The sequence below is a fragment of the Mesoplodon bidens genome, assembly GCF_964165515.1.
Source record: "Mesoplodon bidens genome assembly, chromosome: X".
Classification (NCBI taxonomy): Eukaryota; Metazoa; Chordata; class Mammalia; order Artiodactyla; family Ziphiidae; genus Mesoplodon; species Mesoplodon bidens.
In genome coordinates, this window is record NC_138163.1 from 111650643 (window position 1) to 111670794 (window position 20152).

At 37.1% G+C, this 20152-nt stretch overlaps 1 protein-coding gene across 2 annotated transcripts in view; it reads left to right on the forward strand.

Moving 5' to 3' along the window:
- The window catches only part of DMD (dystrophin), a 2087389-nt gene that overhangs the window by 625852 nt on the left and 1441385 nt on the right, over positions 1 to 20152 (forward strand). For both annotated transcript variants that reach the window (XM_081221405.1, XM_081221404.1), the window contains exon 13: positions 1058 to 1177. In XM_081221405.1, coding sequence (XP_081077531.1) covers positions 1058 to 1177 — 120 coding nt within the window. The remainder of the gene's footprint in view (positions 1 to 1057; positions 1178 to 20152) is intronic.

The window sequence follows — 20152 nt, forward strand, 5'->3', positions numbered from 1 at the left end:
GATAGCATCTTCATGAAAAGCCTCTCTGTGCAGGTGACACTTAAACTGAGTCCTGAATGATAAGAATGAGAGATTATTTAAAGATACAGAGGAAGAGCAATTGGGGTAGAGCAAATAGCTTGACACAGTGTGGAAGAGAGAGAAGGCAAGTATGACTGAAACATAGTGTCAGAGGGCAAGAATGGTATGCAGTTAGATTAGAGAGGCAGGAAGGTGCTAGATCATATAAGGATTTCAGGTTCAAGGATTTGGATTTTTCCTCTTAGTGTGATGGGACTCCATTGGTTTTTATCCAGAGGAATGTCATCTGATTTATAGTTGAGCAGAGGAGAAGGAACCAGCCAGCAAAGGAGCTGAATCTTAGTGAGGTAGGAGGATAATCAGGCAAGGGTGGTACGTGAAGCTCAAGAAGAGAGAAGAGAGGATCAAGAATGAAGGAGTGGTTAATTAGGTTAGTAATCAAAATGTCAAGTAAGATGCTATCAAAAAATGGGTATTGGATTTGGGAACCTGGAGGTTGATGGCACCCTTTACAAGAGATGTTTTAATGGGATAGTGGGTAAAGGGAATAGTAGGGTAAGGAAGTAGAAAGAGTAATGTAGAAAACAAAATATTTTTTAGTGAAGAGGAACACATAATGAGGCAGTAGCGGGAGGGTTTTTTGGGGTCAAGAGTTTGTTTTGTTTTGTTTTGTTTTGGTTGATAATGGAGAACTGTAGAGAAGGAGACATTGCAGATGCTTGAGGTGGCCAGGTATTTTAGGAGAAAAGTCCTTGAAAAAGTGAGATGAAGTGGGGTAACAGGCAGCATATCTTTGTATGCCTTTCTCAACAGATGCTTTCTCTATATAAACTTTCACATTCAATTGACAAAAACGTGCAAATTTTGCTGAGCACCATAGCAGAAAATTTGCTTGAAATGATTCCGGTCTAATAAAAAATTGTATTACCCAAAACATGGCAGGAATAAATCACACTCATTTGGGAAGAAATGTTTCTGGCATACAGAGCAGGAGACTATTATTTTAATTTCCTTTTTAAAAAAACTTACCTTTCAGGTGCTTCAAGAAGACCTGGAACAGGAACAAGTCAGGGTGAATTCTCTCACGCACATGGTGGTGGTGGTTGATGAATCTAGTGGCGATCATGCAACTGCTGCTTTGGAAAAACAACTTAAGGTCAGAGTATTTTCTTTAATACACTAAATATGTCATTCAAAATAATTAATTGAAATTCAGAAAATATTTAGAAAATTTAAAATGTAATTTGTGTATTACAGATATTTAGAATGCAATGTATTCATTTAAACTAATTCAAATTATGTCCCATTTGTGGGATGTTTGTGCATAATTCCTCTTCATTATACACTGCTCACACTAGCTTCCTGGCCTTTGGGGAAATATATAAATGCAGATCTGTTTTTTAATTATAGTTGAATAGCATGCATTAGATAACTGTTCAGAGGAATATTATTTATGCTCTCTTCAAACCTACAGTCTAAGAGAGGACAAAGGTAAAAAAAACACAAAAAGGATCACATTCAGTCAAAAAAGACAAAATTTAACACCTTCAGTATATTTTTTCCTGGAAGCCTTCAGTTGTAGTCTCGATGAGGACATAGCAGGATGCTTAAGTCATGGAAGTTTTGTTGTAGGAGATACTTAGCCTTTGAATCCCTCGTTCAATCTACTCATAGTAATTGTGTCCTTGGAAACATAACTAGTATATATTAATAAAGGATAATGTGTATATTTTCATATTTTCATATTTACTTCCTAACTGGAAAGGATAAAGTTTTGTTGTAAGTTTTTTTTTAATTTCAACAAAGCATATATACATATACCAAAACATCAACATTAAGGGAAAGTAACAACAGTTTATTGTTCTGAATGTGACACATACATTCACATATTTACCCAACCACAGATTATATTTGAGGCATTCATTGTATCCACTACATGCTTGCCTTTCCTTTGTGATAGTTAGGAGCCAATAGTCTAACACATCTGAGGATCCAATCAACATGGGTTTAAATAGCTTTATAAGCCCAAGGTTTTTCTAAACCTAGTTTCTCTTACCTAACTTATAAAAAAGCCTTATCTCTGTTTTTTTTCTCTTTTTGTGTGAATTGTGTTTTTTTATCCCAGTGAAATGCCATTTCCTAAGGTTACTGTTTTAGACTGCCAATCTCCAACAATATTATCTCACTTTCCATCATTAAATGAAAAAGACGAAACTGTTGAACTGCTACAGTTGAGCACTTAATATATACTAGTGATTCATGTTAATTGCTTGTTTTAATGAAATTGCAGGGATTACAGATCTAAAAAGGTTTATGACACCCAATATTATAATGTATCATTGCATATATGATCAGATTTGTTGTACACAGACACACACACACCACTGGCTAAAGGACTTACAGGCCACTGCTACACCCATTTTACGGAATTCCATAGTTCTGATACAATAGTGTTGTGACTATTTACAGATGGGTAAAAATCTAATATTCAGTGTTTCTCAGAAATTTTCAGAAAAGATAAAAGAAGGCTGGGAGGCAGAGTTTAGAAGGGTGACTGGTTAAAAAAAATTAAGGCAGAAACTTTTCTAAGTCATAGAGTATTTCCAGTTAAAATAACAACTGAAAAACAGTCACTTTGGTACCACAAGACCTAATACAAGTAGCTTTAGAATATAATTATTCCAAGGTGATGCCTGTGGGACTAGGCCACCTTGAAAAACAGTCCATAGCATTCACAGATGGTGACTGGGTTAGATCTTAGGTAGGATGAATTAAGAGTGGTGGCCCTAAGCTTTTCTATATTTATTATCCTATTTGCTTTCATTTTTTACCTAATTTTCTGTCTTTATTTCTTTGACCCAGAAACATCTACTAAGATAGCTGCACATGTATTGGCTATTCCCAGTTCACACAAACTCAGCCCACATTTGTATATGATTGCCTCCCCCCTTAATTAGTGTTGACCGTAGCCTCCCAGCCTCCTCTTTTCCCCTCGACCCCCTTTCCTCTTTTGATACCCTCATTTCTGTTACTGTTACCTGACTTTTAGATAATCTAGACTAGTATCTAAAAGAGCAGAGTTAAAGGACTTAAGTGGTGAGAAGGCCCCCGCTTTAGCCTTTCTTTCTTCCTATTCCATCAGTCCCAGAGGAATCCATGCTTGAATTCTATGCCTTATTTAACTATTGGTTGGAATCGCCCTGGGATGCTGGGCTCTCATTTGACTTTGGAATTTTGATGATTCTTTCTTAGGTTCTTTACGAGTAATATATAATCTTGTCTTAACTAGTTTAATTTTTATAAAGAAAGAGAAGAGGTAGAGAAGTTGGTAGAAAAAGAGGAGGAGAGAAGAAATAATAAAGAATAAAAAGACAGATAAACAAATACATTAGAGGAGTCACTTAAACAGCAACCCAGATATCCTCTGCATGTGACAAGAATTCCATGTATGCTTCAGAGACTGAGCTATCATGTTTCATACTGGGCCCTGAGGAATTCTATTAGAAGTAATAGGAAGAATTTTAGGAAAGAGAAAAAGGTATATGGACTCAATACAAAAGGAGAAAAAAAAACTGGCAGGAACCTGAGAAGAATGCTTTAGAGCTTTTGTTGAAGCAAGGTCTGGTCATCCATAGCTGATTCCTGAAGACCTGTTAGTGTTGAATACTCACCCCATACCTTCTTTCTCCTCCATGGCCTCCCATGTCACCACAATGCCTTAATCCATTTCTCTCCAACTTGCTGAAGTACCAGAGCCTCAAAATTGATACCCAGTTGTCTTTAGTAAAGAGGTACAGATAGGGGAAAACTAGGAAAGATAGTCTTTGATTTAATTCAGTAACAGAGAGAGAGAGAGAGATGTTCTTACCATCTTGAGTTAGAACTCTAAAAATACTCCTCATGGAATATCTTTACATGTATTGACTTAGTTCTTTGAACTCTATTATAAGTTAGATTTTCTCTAACTTTAAAAGATTTCTAGAAGTCTTCTTTTTAAAAGGTTTGAAGAAAAAGAAAGTTAGGTCAGAACATATGCTTAGGGATTCTGAAAGATGGCATGACTTATGAAGGATAATATTCTGAAAAGTGCAGTCTCTTGTAAGTTAATTTGATTCTCTCAGAGATTCAACTTGTCCTTCAGCAATGTCACCACAGGTCAGAAACTTGTCCTTAACTTTGGAGGTTTCTATGATATCAGTACACAGAGAACCCGATTTGTAAGCAGTGATGCCAGTTAACTAATTTTGTTGAGAAATAGCTTGGCTAAAAAACTAATTTGCATAATTTATGTGGAGTCTTCAGTCATGGAATATATTACCATGCCTCTTTCATTTTTTTCTATGAGTACTTGTAATGTTCTTACTATGTCATAGGGATTATGCTGGGTAACAGAGGTAAAACAGTGAACAAAAAGAGAATTTGTTCTACCTTCCTGCGTCAGAAATGAGTAATTTGTGAGCATGCTGCCTTCCTTGGAACCTCAAACCAGTGGTAGCCATTTCTCAGGCTCCCTCTTTGAATTCAAATGCTGATTCCTGTCACCCGTGGTCGCCATGGTAGGCGTGGCAGTTGCTCTCTTGGTACTTGCAATCTAACAGAGGAAATAAGCACTAATGAAATATTTTAAAAAATGAACAAATATTTAAAATGAACATAACTTATTTGTATGAAGGAAAGGAACAAAGTTTTGTGACAACAAATTAGTCTGACATAAGCTGAAGCTTGAAGGCATGAAATGATTTCCTAGTAAAGTAATGTTTAAACTATGATCTAAAGGACACATTGGAGGGAACTATATGAAGTGTGTGTATAAGGAGATTGGTGGAGGTACATGCAGTTTCCAGGAAGGGGAAACAATGTATCAAGTGAGCATAACACCCCCAAGGGACTGAAAAAGGGCCAGTTTAGCTACAGATTGAGGTTCAGAAGAGTGGTGCTAGCGGAGGCTTGGTGGGTAGCTAGAATTAGTGTGTGATACTAAACTCTACCATAATTCTTCAGTCAACAAACATGTATTGAGCAGCAGCTCTGTGCCAGGATGGCGGCTGGGACTTCCATGGTGGGGATGGGTGGGGGCAACAGTCATGGCACCTGCCCTCCTGGACCTGCACTAATTAAATGCAATTAAGTGTAAATTTCTGGCCATGATGAGTTCAGTGTGACAGATATATGTATTACTAGATGACTCATCTTTCTCTAGAAGGTAAGGAAAGGCCTACCTAAGTGGCCTTAAGTGAGATCTGAAGATTTAGTAGAAATTAATTAGGCAACAGTAAAGAACAGGAAAGTGTTCCAGATAGAAGGACCATATTTATTCATTCATTTGACAAATATGTATTGAATGCCTACTAGGTGCCAGCCAAAAGTCTAAGCTTTGAGGTTAAGTATGGACAAAACATAAATTGTTCCTCTATGAAGCTTACATTCGAAGCAAGCATCAGAATAAATAAGCAAGCTTTATACTATGAAGAAGGTGCTAAGAACTATAAGGAAAAAATAGACTGGAGAAGGAAGCAGTTTTACATGAAACAGTCAAGGAAAAATTATGTTGAGAAGGTGGCATTTGAGCAAAAACTAAAACAAGATGAGGGAGGTGTTTTGGAGACACAGGTCCTATTGGCCTTTCGCATTGGAAACTGAAAAAGACTATAGAACATAAAGCCTGTTGTTCTAGGGAGATAGCTGTTTCTAGTTAAAAAAAAAAAAAAAAGAACCTGGTTAGGCCCATAGCTCTTATATAAGATGCTCTAATTAAAACATTTTCCAAATAAAAGGTAGAGCTATTAAAATCCCATTTTTAGATGTGTTCTTCTATACAAGTTAACACTTGAGAGTACAACTAGATGTATTAAAGGTGTCTAAGGCCACAGACCCGTGAGAGTTTCTGGCATAGAAAAAGTGTTTGGATTATTTTGTTGAATGATGTTAATCTTAACATTACTGTCTAAAATTTTGGAGAATTAAAGGTATATCAAAAGAATGGATACATACAAGCATCCTCTTTTGAAGAAGAGTAACCTGGAAAATACACTTTTAGAGCAGATTATTAAACATAAGGCTGTGCACACATGTATAGTTTCTTACTCATCTGATGAAGTTAATAAACTTTATTGAATAAAGGAATAATTTTCAAAGATTAGAAAGGTCTCTCAAGAGCTAAGATACATTCACTAAAATCAAGACATGAAAACCAACTGGATATCAAATGACATTAAACAATTTGTGCAAATATTATGTGGTATTATCAAGATAAATTCTTTGGTGGCTATATTAAGTTGGTTGATGCAGTGGAATGGAATAAATATTAAATGTTTTGATTTCCCTGACGTGTTATGCAAAGCCTCTCGTGGGATGTCTGTGGATAAGGTGAGCCTTCTTATTGGACTGAAAATGATTGGACTCCTTTATTCAACTTTCAGAGTCAGAAAGTTTGGGGACAGAAAGCCATTTGAGGATATAGTTGGGTCACTGTGTAAATTTCACCACCATGTGAGTGGTGAATGGATGAGTTCCTCTCCCAAATAACTTTAGAAATTTCATAGCAATGTCCTATGAAATTAGTGTGTCACATACAAGTGTCATATACTTGTCTTTCATGTTTTAAATCAGAAAAGGCATATTTACTGTTTGAAATTTTACTGCTTAAAAAAAAGCAGTATGGAGTCCCGCAGCCAGCGAGCTGGGTGCGCAGCTGCCCACTGGCACTGTGCCCGCCACAGCTGAACCTGGCCCCTGCGGGAGGTTAACAGAGAGCAGGGATCGTGAGCCGCGGCCAGAGTGAGCGTGTGCAGCTGCCGCCAAGTCGACACCTGGAGCACATGGAGAAATGGATGGAAGATAAGAGCAAAGCGAGACTTAGGCTTAAAAGCAGGTTGCTTGCTGCTTGAGGACCAAATGCAAGTTTGAACTTTGTTCTAGGAAGACACAAGGGACTCCTTCCTAAGCCTGTAAATAAGCCCTGCCCTTGGTGCCTAAGGAAGGGGTTAGTGAAAGTCAGCCTGAGAGTCAACTAACTGCTGAATAGTCATCAACAGGAAGAAACTGGAACTCATCAAAAAAGATACCCCACATCCAAAGACCAAGGAGAAGCCATAATGAGATGGTAAGAGGGGCGCAATCACAATAAAATCCCATAACTGCTGGGTGGGTGACTCACAGACTGGAGAACACTTATACCACAGAAGTCCACCCACTGGAGTGAAGGTTCGGAGTGCCACATCAGGCTTCCCAACCCGGGGGTCCGGCAACAGGAAGAGGAATTCCTAGAGAATCAGACTTTGAAGGCTAGTGGGATTTGATTGCAGGACTTTGACAGGACTGGGGGAAGCACAGACTCCACTCTTGGAGGGCACACAAAAAGTAGTGTTGCATATCGGGACCCAGGGGAAGGAGCAGTGACCCTACAGGAGGCTGATCAAGACCTACCTGCTAGTGTTGGACCGTCTTCTGCAGAGCCGGGGGGTGGCTGTGTCTCACCGTGAGGACAAGGTCACTGGTAGCAGAAGTTCTGGGAAGTACTCCTTGGCATGAGCCCTCCCAGAGTCCGCCATCAGCCCCACCAAAGAGCCCAGGTAGGCTCCAGTGTTGGGTCGCCTCAGGCCAAAGAACCAACAGAGAGGGAACCCAGCCCCACCCATCAGCAGACAAGCGGTTTAAAGTTTTACTGACCTCTGCCAACTAGAGCAACAGCCAGCTCTACCCACCACCAGTCCCTCCCATCAAAAACCTTGCTCAAGCCTCTTAGATAGGCTCATCCACCAGAGGGAAGACAGCAGAAGCAAGAAGGACTACAATTCTGCAGCCTGTGGAACATAAACTACATTCACAGAAAGATAGACAAGATGAAAAGGCAGAGGGCTATGTACCAGATAAAGGAACAAGATAAAACCCCAGAAAAACAACTAAATGAAGTAGAGATAGGCAACCTTCCAGAAAAAGAATTCAGAATAATGATAGTGAAGATGATCCAGGACCTCGGAAAAAGAATGGAGGCAAAGATTGAGAAGATGCAAGAAATGTTTAACAAAGACGTAGAAGAATTAAAGAACAAACAAACAGGGATGAACAATACAATAACTGAAATGAAAACTACACTAGAAGAAATCAATAGCAGAATAACTGAGGCAGAAGAACGGATAAATGACGTGGAAGACAGAATGGTGGAATTCACTGCTGTGGAACATAATAAAGAGAAAAGAATGAAGAGAAATGAAGACAGCCTAAGAGACCTCTGAGACAACATTAAACACAACAAAATTCTCATTGTAGGGGTCCCAGAAGGAGAAGAGAGAGAAAGGACCCGAGAAAATATTTGAAGAAATTATAGTTGAAAACTTCCCTAATATGGGAAAGGAAATAGCTTCCCATAATCCAGGTAGTGCAGAGAGTCCCATACAGGATAAACCTGAGGAGAAACATGCCAAGACACATAGTAATCAAATTGGAAAAAGTTAAAGACAAAATTATTGAAAGCAGCAAGGGAAAAATGACAAATAGCATACAAGGGAACTCCCATAGGTTAACAGCTGAGTTCTCAGCAGAAACTACAAGCCAGAAGGGAGTGGCAGGACATATTCAAAGTGATGAAAGGGAAGAACCTACAACCAAGAATACTCTACCCAGCAAGGATCTCATTCAGATTCCACGGAGAAATCAAAAGCTTTACAGACAATCAAAAGCTAAGAGAATTCACCACCACCAAACCAGCTCTACAACAAATGCTAAAGGAACTTCTCTAGTGGAAAACACAAGAGAAGAAAAGGACCTACAAAAAAAACCCAATAATAATTAAGAAAATGGTAATAGGAACACACATGTCAATAATTACCTTAAACATGAATGGATTAAATGCTCCAGCCAAAAGACACAGGCTCGCTGAATGGATACAAAAGCAAGACCCATATATATATGCTGTCTACAAGAGACCCACTTCAGACCTAGGGACACATACAGACTGAAAGTGAGGGGATGGAAAAAGATATTCCATGCAAATGGAGATCAAAAGAAAGCTGCAGTAGCAATACTCATATCAGCTAAAATAGAGTTTAAAATAAAGAATGTTACAAGAGACAAGGAAGGGCACTACGTAATGATCAAGGGATCAATCCAAGAAGAAGATATAACAATTATAAATATATATGTACCCAACATAGGAGCACCTCAATACATAAGGCAACTGCTAACAGCTATAAAAGAGAAAATCGACAGTAACACAATAATAGTAAGGGACTTTAACACCTCACTTACACCAATGGATAGATCATCCAAACAGAAAATTAAGAAGGAAACACAAGCATTAAAGGACACAATAGACCAGATAGATTTAATTGATATTTATAGGACATTCCATCCAAAAACAGCAGATTACACTTTCTTCTCAAGTGCGCACGGAACATTCTCCAGGATAGATCACATCTTGGGTCACAAATCAAGCCTCAGTAAATTTAAGAAAATTAAAATGATATCAAGCATCTTTTCTGACTACAAGACTATGAGATTAGAAATCAATTACAGGGAAAAACACGTAAACACAAACACATGGAATCTAAACAATACGTTACTAAATAACCAAGAGATCACTGAAGAAATCAAGGCGGAAATTAAAAATTACCTAGGGACAAATGACAATGAAAACACGACGATCCAAAACCTATGGGATGCAGGAAAAGCAGTTCTAAGAGGGAAGTTTATAGCAATACAAGACTACCTCAAGAAACGAGAAAAATCTCAAATCAGCAGTCTAACCTTACACCTAAAGGAACTAGAGAAGGAAGAACAAACAAAACCCAAAGTTAGTAGAAGGAAAGAAATCATAAAGACCAGAACAGAAACAAATGAAATAGAAACAAGGAAAACAATAGCCAAGATCAATAAAACTAAAAGCTGGTTCTTTGAGAAGATAAACAAAATTGATAAACCATTAGCCAGACTCATCAAGAAAAAGAGTGAGAAGGCTCAAATCAGTAGAACTAGAAAGGAAAAAGGAGAAGTAACAACTGACACTGCAGAAATACAAAGGATCATGAGAGATTACTACATGCTACTGTATGTCAATATAATGGATAACATGGAAGAAATGGACAAATTCCTAGAAAAGCACAGCCTTCTGAGACTGAACCAGGCCAGGAAGAAATAGAAAATATAAACAGACCAATCACAAGCACTGAAATTGAAACTGTGATTAAAAATCTTCCAACAAACAAAAGCCCAGGACCAGATGGCTTCATAGGCGAATTCTATCAAACATTTAGAGAAGAGCTAACACCTATCCTTCTCAAACTCTTCCAAAATATAGCAGAGGGAGGAACACCCCCAAACTCATTCTATGAGGCCACCATCACCCTGATACCAAAACCAGACAAAGATGTCACAAAGAGAGAAAACTACAGACCAACATCACTGATGAACATAGATGCAAAAATCCTCAACAACATACTGGAAAACAGAATCCAACAGCACATTAAAAGGATCATACACCATGATCAAGTGGGATTTATCCCAGGGATGCAAGGATTCTTCAATATATGCAAATCAATCAAGGTGATAAACCATATTAACAAATTGAAGAAGAAACAGCATATGATGATCTCAATAGATGCAGAAAAAGCTTTTGAAAAAATTCAACACCTATTTATGATTAAAACTCTCCAGAAAGTGGGCACAGAGGGAAAAACCTAACTCAACATAATAAAGGCCATGTACAGCAAACCCACAGCAAACATTATTCTCAATGGTGAAAAACTGTAATCATTTCCTCGAAGATCAGGAGCAAGACAAGGATGTCCACTCTCACCACTATTATTCAACATAGTTTTGGAAGTTTTAGCCACGGCAATCAGAGAAGAAAAAGAAATAAAAGGAATACAAATTGGAAAAGAAGAAGTAAAGCTGTCACTGTTTCCAGATGAAATGATACTATACATAGAGAATCCTAAGGGGCCACCAGAAAACTACTAGAGCTAATCAGTGAATCTGGTAAAGTTGCAGGATACAAAATTAATGCACAGAAATCTCTTGCATTTCTATACACTAATGATGAAAAATCTGAAAGAGAAATTAAGGAAACACTCTCATTTACCATTGCAACAAAAAGAATAAAATATCTAGGAATAAACCTACCTAGGGAGACAAGACACCTGTATGCAGAAACCTATAAGACACTGATGAAAGAAATTAAATATGATACAAACAGATGGAGAGATATACCATGTTCTTGGATTGGAAGAATCAATATTGTTAAAATGACTGTCCTACCCAAAGCAATCTACAGATTCAGTGAAATCCTGGTCAAATTACCAAAGGCAGTTTTTACAGAACTAGAACAAAAAGTCTTAAAATTTGTATGGAGACCCAAAAGACCCTGAATAGCCAAAGCAGTCTTTAGCGAAAAAAACGGAGCTGGAGGAATCAGACTCCGTGACTGCAGACTATACTACAAACCCACTGTAATCAAGACAATGTGGTACTGGCACAAAAACAGAAACATAGATCAATGGAACAGGATAGAAAACCCAGAGATAAACCCATGCACCTATGGTCAACTTAGCTATGATAAAGGAGGCAAGGATATACAATGGAGAAAAGACAGTCTCTTCGATAAGTGGTCTTGGGAAAACTGGACAGCTACATGTAAAAGAAAGAAATTAGAACACTCCCTAACACCATGCACAAAAATAGACTCAAAATGGATTAGAGACCTAAATGTAAGACTGGACACTATAAGACTCTTAGAGGAAAACTTAGGAAGAACACTCTTTGACATAAATCACAGCAACATCTTTTTTGATCCACCTCCTAGAGTAATGGAAATAAAAACGAAAATAAACAAATGGGACCTAATGAAACGTAAAAGCTCTTGCACAGCAAAGGAAACCATAAACAAGACAAAAAGATAACCCTCAGAATGGGAGAAAATATTTGCAAACGAATCAACGGACAAAGGCTTAATCTCTAAAATATATAAACAGCTCATGCAGCACAATATCAAAACAACAAAAAACCCAATCCAAAAATGCACAGAAGACCTAAATAGATGTTTCTCCAAGGAACACATACAGATGGCCAAGAAGCACATGAAAAGCTGCTCAGCATCACTAATTATGAGAGAAATGCAAATCAAAACTACAATGAGGTATCACCTCACACCAGTTAGAATGGGCATCATCAGAAAATCTACAAAGAACAAATGCTGGAGAGGGTGTGGAGAAAAGAGAACCTTCTTGCACTGTTGGTGGGAATGTAAATTGATGCAGCCACTATGGAGAACAGTATGGAGTTTCCTTAAAAAACTAAAAATAGAACTACCATATGACCCAGCATTCCCACTACTGGGCATATACCCAGAGAAAACCATAATTCAAATAGACACATGCACCCCAATATTCATTGCAGCGCTATTTACAATAGCCAGGTCGTGGAAGCAACCAAAATGCCCATTGGCAGACGAATGGATAAAGAAGATGTGGTACATATATGCAATGGAATATTACTCAGCCATAAAAATGAACAAAATTGAGTCATTTGTAGAGAGGTGGATGAATCTAGAGACAGTCATAGAGAGTGAAGTAAGTCAGAAAGAGAAAAACAAATATCGTATATTAACACATATATGTGGAACCTAGAAAAATGGTACAGATGAACTGGTTTGCAGGGCAGAAATTGAGACACAGATGTAGAGAACAGACGTATGGACACCGGTGGGGGGAAGGTGGCGGGGGTGGTGGTGGTGTGATGAATTGGGAGATTGGGATTGACATGTATACGCTGATTTGTATAAAATTGATGACTAATAAGAACCTGCTGTATAAAAAAATAAATAAAAATTTAAAAAAGCAGTATCTTTAAGTTAATTAAATTTTTGATAATAAAGATCTGAATTCCCATCCATACATATGAACATAAACCTATATATAAATGTAAGTATCCATTTATACAAATGTATGTATATGTACATATATACATTTACATTTTCTCCATACATATGGATGTATGTGTATATATATATACATATATATGTGTATATATATATATATATTTGGGGGAGAGAGAGAAAGAGAGAGAGAGAGAAATAGAGAGAGACACTAACCGACGTTACTTGGACACAAATTTAAGATTAAATCAAAGCAAGATGATATAGATTCTTAGTAAATTAGTGCAATCTTGGATGTGGCACAATGTCCAGATTATAAAGACAAGTAATTATGTTCTGTGATAGTTTGAATACACTTTTAGTATCTTAGCTGAATTTTTCGGGGATTGTGACATCCTGTAAAGAATGTTTGTAGAACCAGGTGTTACTTAATTTTAAGAAAAACCTAAGTATAGATAAGGGACATGTGAACAGTTTTATCTTGTTGAAAAAGGAAGACATTTTCTCTGTTTCACTTCAGAAGGTTGTACTATCCAAAACAGGCACAAGTTGATAAGCCTATATGTCTTCTGCCCATACCTCTTTTCCTGAGTGCAATTTCTTCTCTCCCATTTTCTGCTGGATATATACCCCTTAAAGTTCAAAATGCACCTCAAACACAGCAAGGTGAAACTTAACTCACTGTGTCCTACTTCCCTCTAAACTTGCTTCTTTTACTGACTCCCCCATTTTTGTTATTGCACCGCCATTCACCTTGACGCCTGTACCAGAAACCTGGAGGCATTCCAGACACATCCCTTTCCTATCTCTTGTGGGCCCTCTAATGTAATCACTCACAACATTGCTTAACTGTCTCTCATATTCAGTGTTTCATCCTTGTTCTTGTTACTGTTTTCCAAAGTAAAGCCCGTATCTTCAACCCCTGGAAGTCCTTGCCTACATTCTTTTCTCGCTTCAATCCAACCTCCGTATTGAAGTCAGTGTGGAATTTCAAGAGCCTATATAATAGAGTTTCTCCTCTGCTAAAATCCTAAGTAACTTTCTGTCTTCTAGAGAGTCTCATCAGTTAGGCCTACAGTGAATAAGTGACGCCCCCCACCTGTCTCTCAATACTTATCTCCTCTTACACCCCTCATATCCCTCAACCTACATCCTCTTCCTACAAGCTATTTTTGGTACTCTGTCACTGTCTTTGTACATGCTATTCCTGTCGCTCAGAATACTCATCTTCATCATGTCTGCTTGGAAAAGTCCTATTTCATGTAGCAAACTCAGTTCAAATTTTCATCTGTGAAGCTGGTCTTTCTATATAGTGATGACCACTCCCTTTTTCGTGCTATCTCTGCACCCTGATTATGCCTCTGTTGTTTGGAAGGAAAATAGTCTACTAAGAAGTGATTGTTCAGAAAGGCTATAATGTCACCTCGTCTATAATGGCTTGCAAATGGGATATGGAACTAAAAGTGTTTGTAGTACGTACCTTTGGGATAATTAGGGTAGAATAAAAAGGCTATGAAATGTTAAATCCTATAGAATTAAGAAATAAGGGTTATTTATGAAGAAGAATACGGATGAAAATATTTTGATGTCTCTCTAGTTTCTAATTTTATATTTGGTGAATAAAAAGCATGTTTAAAATAAAAAAAACTTTAAATGTGGTAGGAATAATTTCACTAAGCCAAGTGTCAACAACCGTTGCCCATGAAGCAGTAATTATAATTATTAGCACTTTTGTATGCTCATTATTTTCCAAGAATTGTATATAGTTTGTATGTAAAGCTATCTCTATTTCACAAGTGAAAAAGGCTATGCATAATGAAGCTAAATCCAAGTTCATGTAGTTTGCGAGTGGCAGAGCTGGGACTGGTACCCAGATCTGTGTGATACCTCAGCCTGGGCTTTGTCCTAATCTCTCAATTTCATAGGAGAAAATTACTATATGACCTTGAGAAGATTATTACAGAGGGAATATATATGCAGGTATGTTAGAATGATAATATTCTTTATGAATATTAAGTGTTAGTTCTCATATGATCTAAAGAGAATTCTGACCCTGTTGGTCTCTGAAAAAAATCTAAACTTTATACTATGGCACAGTTCTTTTAATTGGAGTACTCTGAAAAGTACACAAATCATAATTACAGCTTGAAGACGTCGCATACCCAATTGTTCCACACCCAGATAAAAAGGTATTATGGGGCTTACCTGGGGGCGCAGTGGTTGAGAGTCTGCCTGCCAATGCAGGGGACACGGGTTTGTGCCCTGGTCCGGGAAGATCCCACGTGCCGCGGAGCGGCTGGGCCCGTGAGCCATGGCCGCTGAGCCTGCGCGTCCGGAGCCTGTGCTCCACAACGGGAGAGGCCACAACAGTGAGAGGCCCATGTACCGCAAAAAAAAAAAAAAAAAAAGTATTATGTTACCAACAAGCAAAAAGCCCATCAAGCCCTATCATAGTCATAAACTGGTCCCACCTCCTCAAAGGTAACCTCTAACCTGATTTATAATACCTCAGATTAATTTTGCTGTATATTTAACTTGATGTAAATGGAATTGCATTATATATATATATAAATATATATATATTTATATATATATGTAACTGACCTTTTCCACTCAACATTATGTTTGTGAGATTCATCCATGTTGCATATAGCATTAGTTCATTAATTTTCTTTTTTAATAACTATATCACAGTTTAATTATGCAATCTACTGTTATGAAAATGTGGATTGTTTCCAGTTTGGGACCATTACAAATAATTCTTCTTTGAAAATAATTGTACATATCTTTCAGTGAATATTTGTAGCCTTTTATATTGGATATACAGCCAGGATTGGAATCGCTGGATCATTGAGTATATGTATCTTTAACTTTATAGGTATTACCAAAGAGTTTTCCAAAGTTGATGTATAAATTTATACTCTCATCAGTAGTGAATTAAGGTACAAATTGCTCTGCATCTTCTTCAGTACTTCAAATTGTCAGATTTTTAACTTGAGTCTTTCTGGTGGCTGTATAATGACATTTCTCATTTTAACTTGCATGTACTGATGACTAATGAGGTGGAACACTTTCACTTGTTTACTGGTTATTTGAAAGATCTCTTTTTGGAAATGCCTATTTTTCTGTTGAATTGTCTATATTTCTCTTAGTGATTTGCTGTAGTTATTTCAAAATATATATTCTGGATTGTAGTCCTTTGTTGGTTACCTGTAGTACACATTTCCTTTCTTTTTTTTTAATCTAAGTAACTTGCCTTTTTACTCCTTAATGAATTACTACTTTAATAAACAGAAGTTTTAAATTCATTATACCCCACTTCAATATTTTCTGTTATGGTTAGTGTATTTTTGTTCTGAGTTTAAAAGTAACATTTCCTACTCTACGACCTAGAAGATATTCTCCTGGGTTGCCATATAGTTACTTTATTCTTTGACCTTTCATATTACATTCCATCTCGTATTTATGGTGTGAGAAAGGGATGAATGTCCATTTTTCCTATTTAGACTCAATTGAAGTAGCATGATTTATTGCAAACAATGTTCGGCAGTGTCACCTTTAGTCAAATGCCTATACATGCATGGCTCACTTTATGGATTTAATAAGTTCTTTTTTTTAAAAAAAGTCATTCGGCCTTTTTTGTATGTATATTTTATTTATGTATGTATTCATTCATTCATTTATTTTTGGCAGTGTTGGGTCTTAGTTGTGGCACGCAGGATCTTTCGTTGTGGCGCAGGCTGTTTGTTGCGGGGTGCAGGCTTCTCTCTAGTTGTGGTGTGTGGGTTTTCTCTCTCTAGCTGTGGCGCATGGGCTCCAGAGCACGTGGGCTCTGTAGTTGTGACGCACGGGCTTAGTTGCCCTGCAGCATGTGGGATCTTAGTTCCCTGACCAGGGCCTGAACCTGCTTCGCCTGCATTGGAAGGCAGATTCTTTACCACTGGACCACCAGGGAAGTCCCTCTAATAAGTTCTGTTTGTACATTTGCCTATACTTATGTCAATGCCACATTGTCTTAATTGCTATAGATTTATACTGATTTTAATATCTGGTAGTATTGTAAAATAAAAATTGTACCAGATGGTATAACAGGCAAGAAAAAATTTATTCAAGATGATTGCAGTTATGGATCAAGACTGTTGCAACAGGGGAGACAGAATGAACTCAGTTCCACTGAACAAAAGGTGGGAGAATTTGTAAGTGCTGGGATGAGCTAGCATAAAAAGATTGGAGGACATTAAGAGGTTGGATGGTCAATGTGATTATGCTATTTTGTGTTTGCTAATTGTCCCTTATCAAAGTTAGGCTCCTACCCTCCCACAGAGTCTGGAAGACAGGCCCTATCTTTCTTGATAATTACATTTCAAAGGGATGGCTAATAGGTCCTTGAGAAAGATATTCTTGGGTTGTAGACTACTTACATCTCAAAGGGGCAGATTAAAAATTTTACATCCTCTTTCCAAAGTAAGTGCTCTAAGCAAAGAGAGGTTGGGGCCTATAGTCTAAAGTTTAGGGAAGCTAAGGGGAGCACTAAGTCTGTCTTGGCCTGTGTAAGCCCTTCATATTTATTTTCTCCTTTTTAAATGTTATGTTGCTACTTTTATTCATTTGCTTTCCAAATAAATTTTAGAATCAGCTTGTCACCACCCCCTCAAAAAAAAAACAAAAAAGGAAAACACAACTGCTTTGGTTTTAATTGGATTTCACTGAATATATAGATCAATTTGTAGTAAATTAATATCTTTATTATGTAAAGTATTTCAGTTCATGAATATGAAATAGTCTTCCATTTATCTAGGTCTTTATTTTCTCTAAATAATGTTTTTGTGGTTTTCATGATAGTGAGTCTTAGACTTTTTATGCAGTTTATTACTAGGTTTTTGATAGTTTTGCTCTTGTTATAAATGGTATCTTTTAAAGTTTTTCATTTTTTATTTTTTGTTGCTGATATTGAGAAGTACACCTTGATTTTTATTCCTTGGCCTTGTATCCAGAGATCATGCTTACTTTGCTTATTAACTTGAGTAGTTTATCTGTAGTATCACTCAGATGTACATATCCAGGTGGTTTGTGATTAATGTCAGTTTTATTTCTCCCTTTCCAATCATTCATTTTATTAAATTTTCTTTTATTTTTGTGCTGCATACTCTAGTACAGTGAGATTATTATTGATATCTGTTTCTCATTTTAGCTCTCGGAGGTGAGGCTTTTAGTAAATCACCTGTAAAGTATGATATTTCCTGTAGGCTTGTTGTAGATGCTTTTTATTCCTAGTGTTCTAAGAGGTTTTGTTATTACTGGGTGCTCAATTTTATCAAACTTTTTTTTCGGGATAACTTGAGACAATCATATTAGCTTTCTCCCTTATTCTATTAATATGTAAAATCACATTGCTTCATTTTCTAATGTTAAAATAGCCTTGCATTTCTGAGATAAACCAAACATGGATGATATGTATAACCCTTTTAATTTATTGCTAGATTTTTTTTTGCTACCATTTGTTAACATTTGATTTAGAGTTTTTCCATTGTGTCCATGAAAGAGATTGGCCTATTTTCCATTCTTATGATATGCTTGCTGGGTTTAAGTACCTGATTATGCAGGCTTGGAAATTTGCCATTCATGCCTGGATTTTTTTTTATGGGGGAAGTTTTAAATGAGAATTTAATATATTTAATAGACATAAGACTTTCTATTTTTGATTTCCATTTTTTAAAATATTTTACCTCCATTTTCCAGATTTTCCCTTTTTGTCAGTTTGAGTAGCTTTTGTCTTTCTAGGAATTTGTCTACTGAGGATATGGGAGGGGGAAGGGTAAGCTGTGACAAAGTGAGAGAGTGGCATGGACATATATACACTTCCAAATGTAAAATCCATAGCTAGTGGGAAGCAGCCACATAGCACAGGGAGATCAGCTCGGTGATTTGTGACCACCTAGAGGGGTGGGATAGGGAGGGTGGGAGGGAGATGCAAGAGGGAGGAGATATGGGGATGTATGTATATGTATAGCTGATTCACTTCGTTATAAAGCAGAAACTAACACACCATTGTAAAGCAATTATGCCCCAATAAAATTACAAATATATTCATATTCAGTCCACATGGTATTTAATAATATATTTATTATTGAAATTTAGGAAATGTAATATAAAACTATGAATTTCTAGCCTCTTTGGGAAAAGCAAGTGATTCGATGATCCTAGGTCTGTTTTCCTGCATATTAACCTCAGTAGGAATTGAATAGCTCTGCCCACTTTACCATGAACTCTCCATTTAGCTACAATCCCCATCACTTTCCCATCCTCTTACACCTAGATTATTTTGTGCATTTTATTATGTATACACATTGGAATGTGTGATTTCTTATAGATGGAATATTTCAATGCCAAGAGTTAAAATGGAACATAGAGGGATACGTTTTCCACTTACTTGGTTATAAACAAGGCACGTAATGGAAAACGCTCCTGGTTCAGAAATGCAAAAGTAAAAGATTTTCAACTGTTGTACAAAGCATAAGCCTTATTAGACTATAGGTAAAATACAAAAATCTAGTAAAGTTAATATCATGCTGAAATGTTTCAGTGTATTCTGTATTAAAAGCCTTTTATGCTGTAGATTTATCACATCTGGAAACAAAAGCTGATTTTCCAGGAACTGAGTTCTAAATCCTTACCATTTACAAGCATGTCAATAATTCATCACAGTTTCCAGAACAATTTCATATTTGTTGACCTGACCCTAGCAGTGACCTGGCTAGGAGGGTATGAAGCAGGTACTGTTATATCCATGTCACTAGTGGCGCAGCTAAACCATGGCAAGATTAAATAAGAGTTAGTTGACAGATATTACCAAGTTGGGCAACAGTTGAGCTGGGACAAGAATTCAGGTTGTCTGTACTTTAAACCTAGTGGTTTGTAGTGGGTTAGTAGATTCAGAGATTCTGCTATATAGCTAATGCCCATTTTAAGTATTAAAGATTTAGAATTTGAGGTAGAGGGTACAAGGAATTCACATGTGACTCTCATCTCCTATGGGTCTTGAAATTCACCACAAATAGCCATGCCATTACCATAAAATACTGGTAGACAGGTATTTAATGAAGAAGAAAGGGAAATAAAGGGGGGTTTTAAGACACTACTTGGGAGAAAAGCCCTGTATTGATAACTACAGTGGTGGTATTCAGCTTTGAGACATTCATATACTATGTGAAATGCATGTATTACTACACGAGACATTAAGCACAAGGGTAAGGGGGGGGGCCC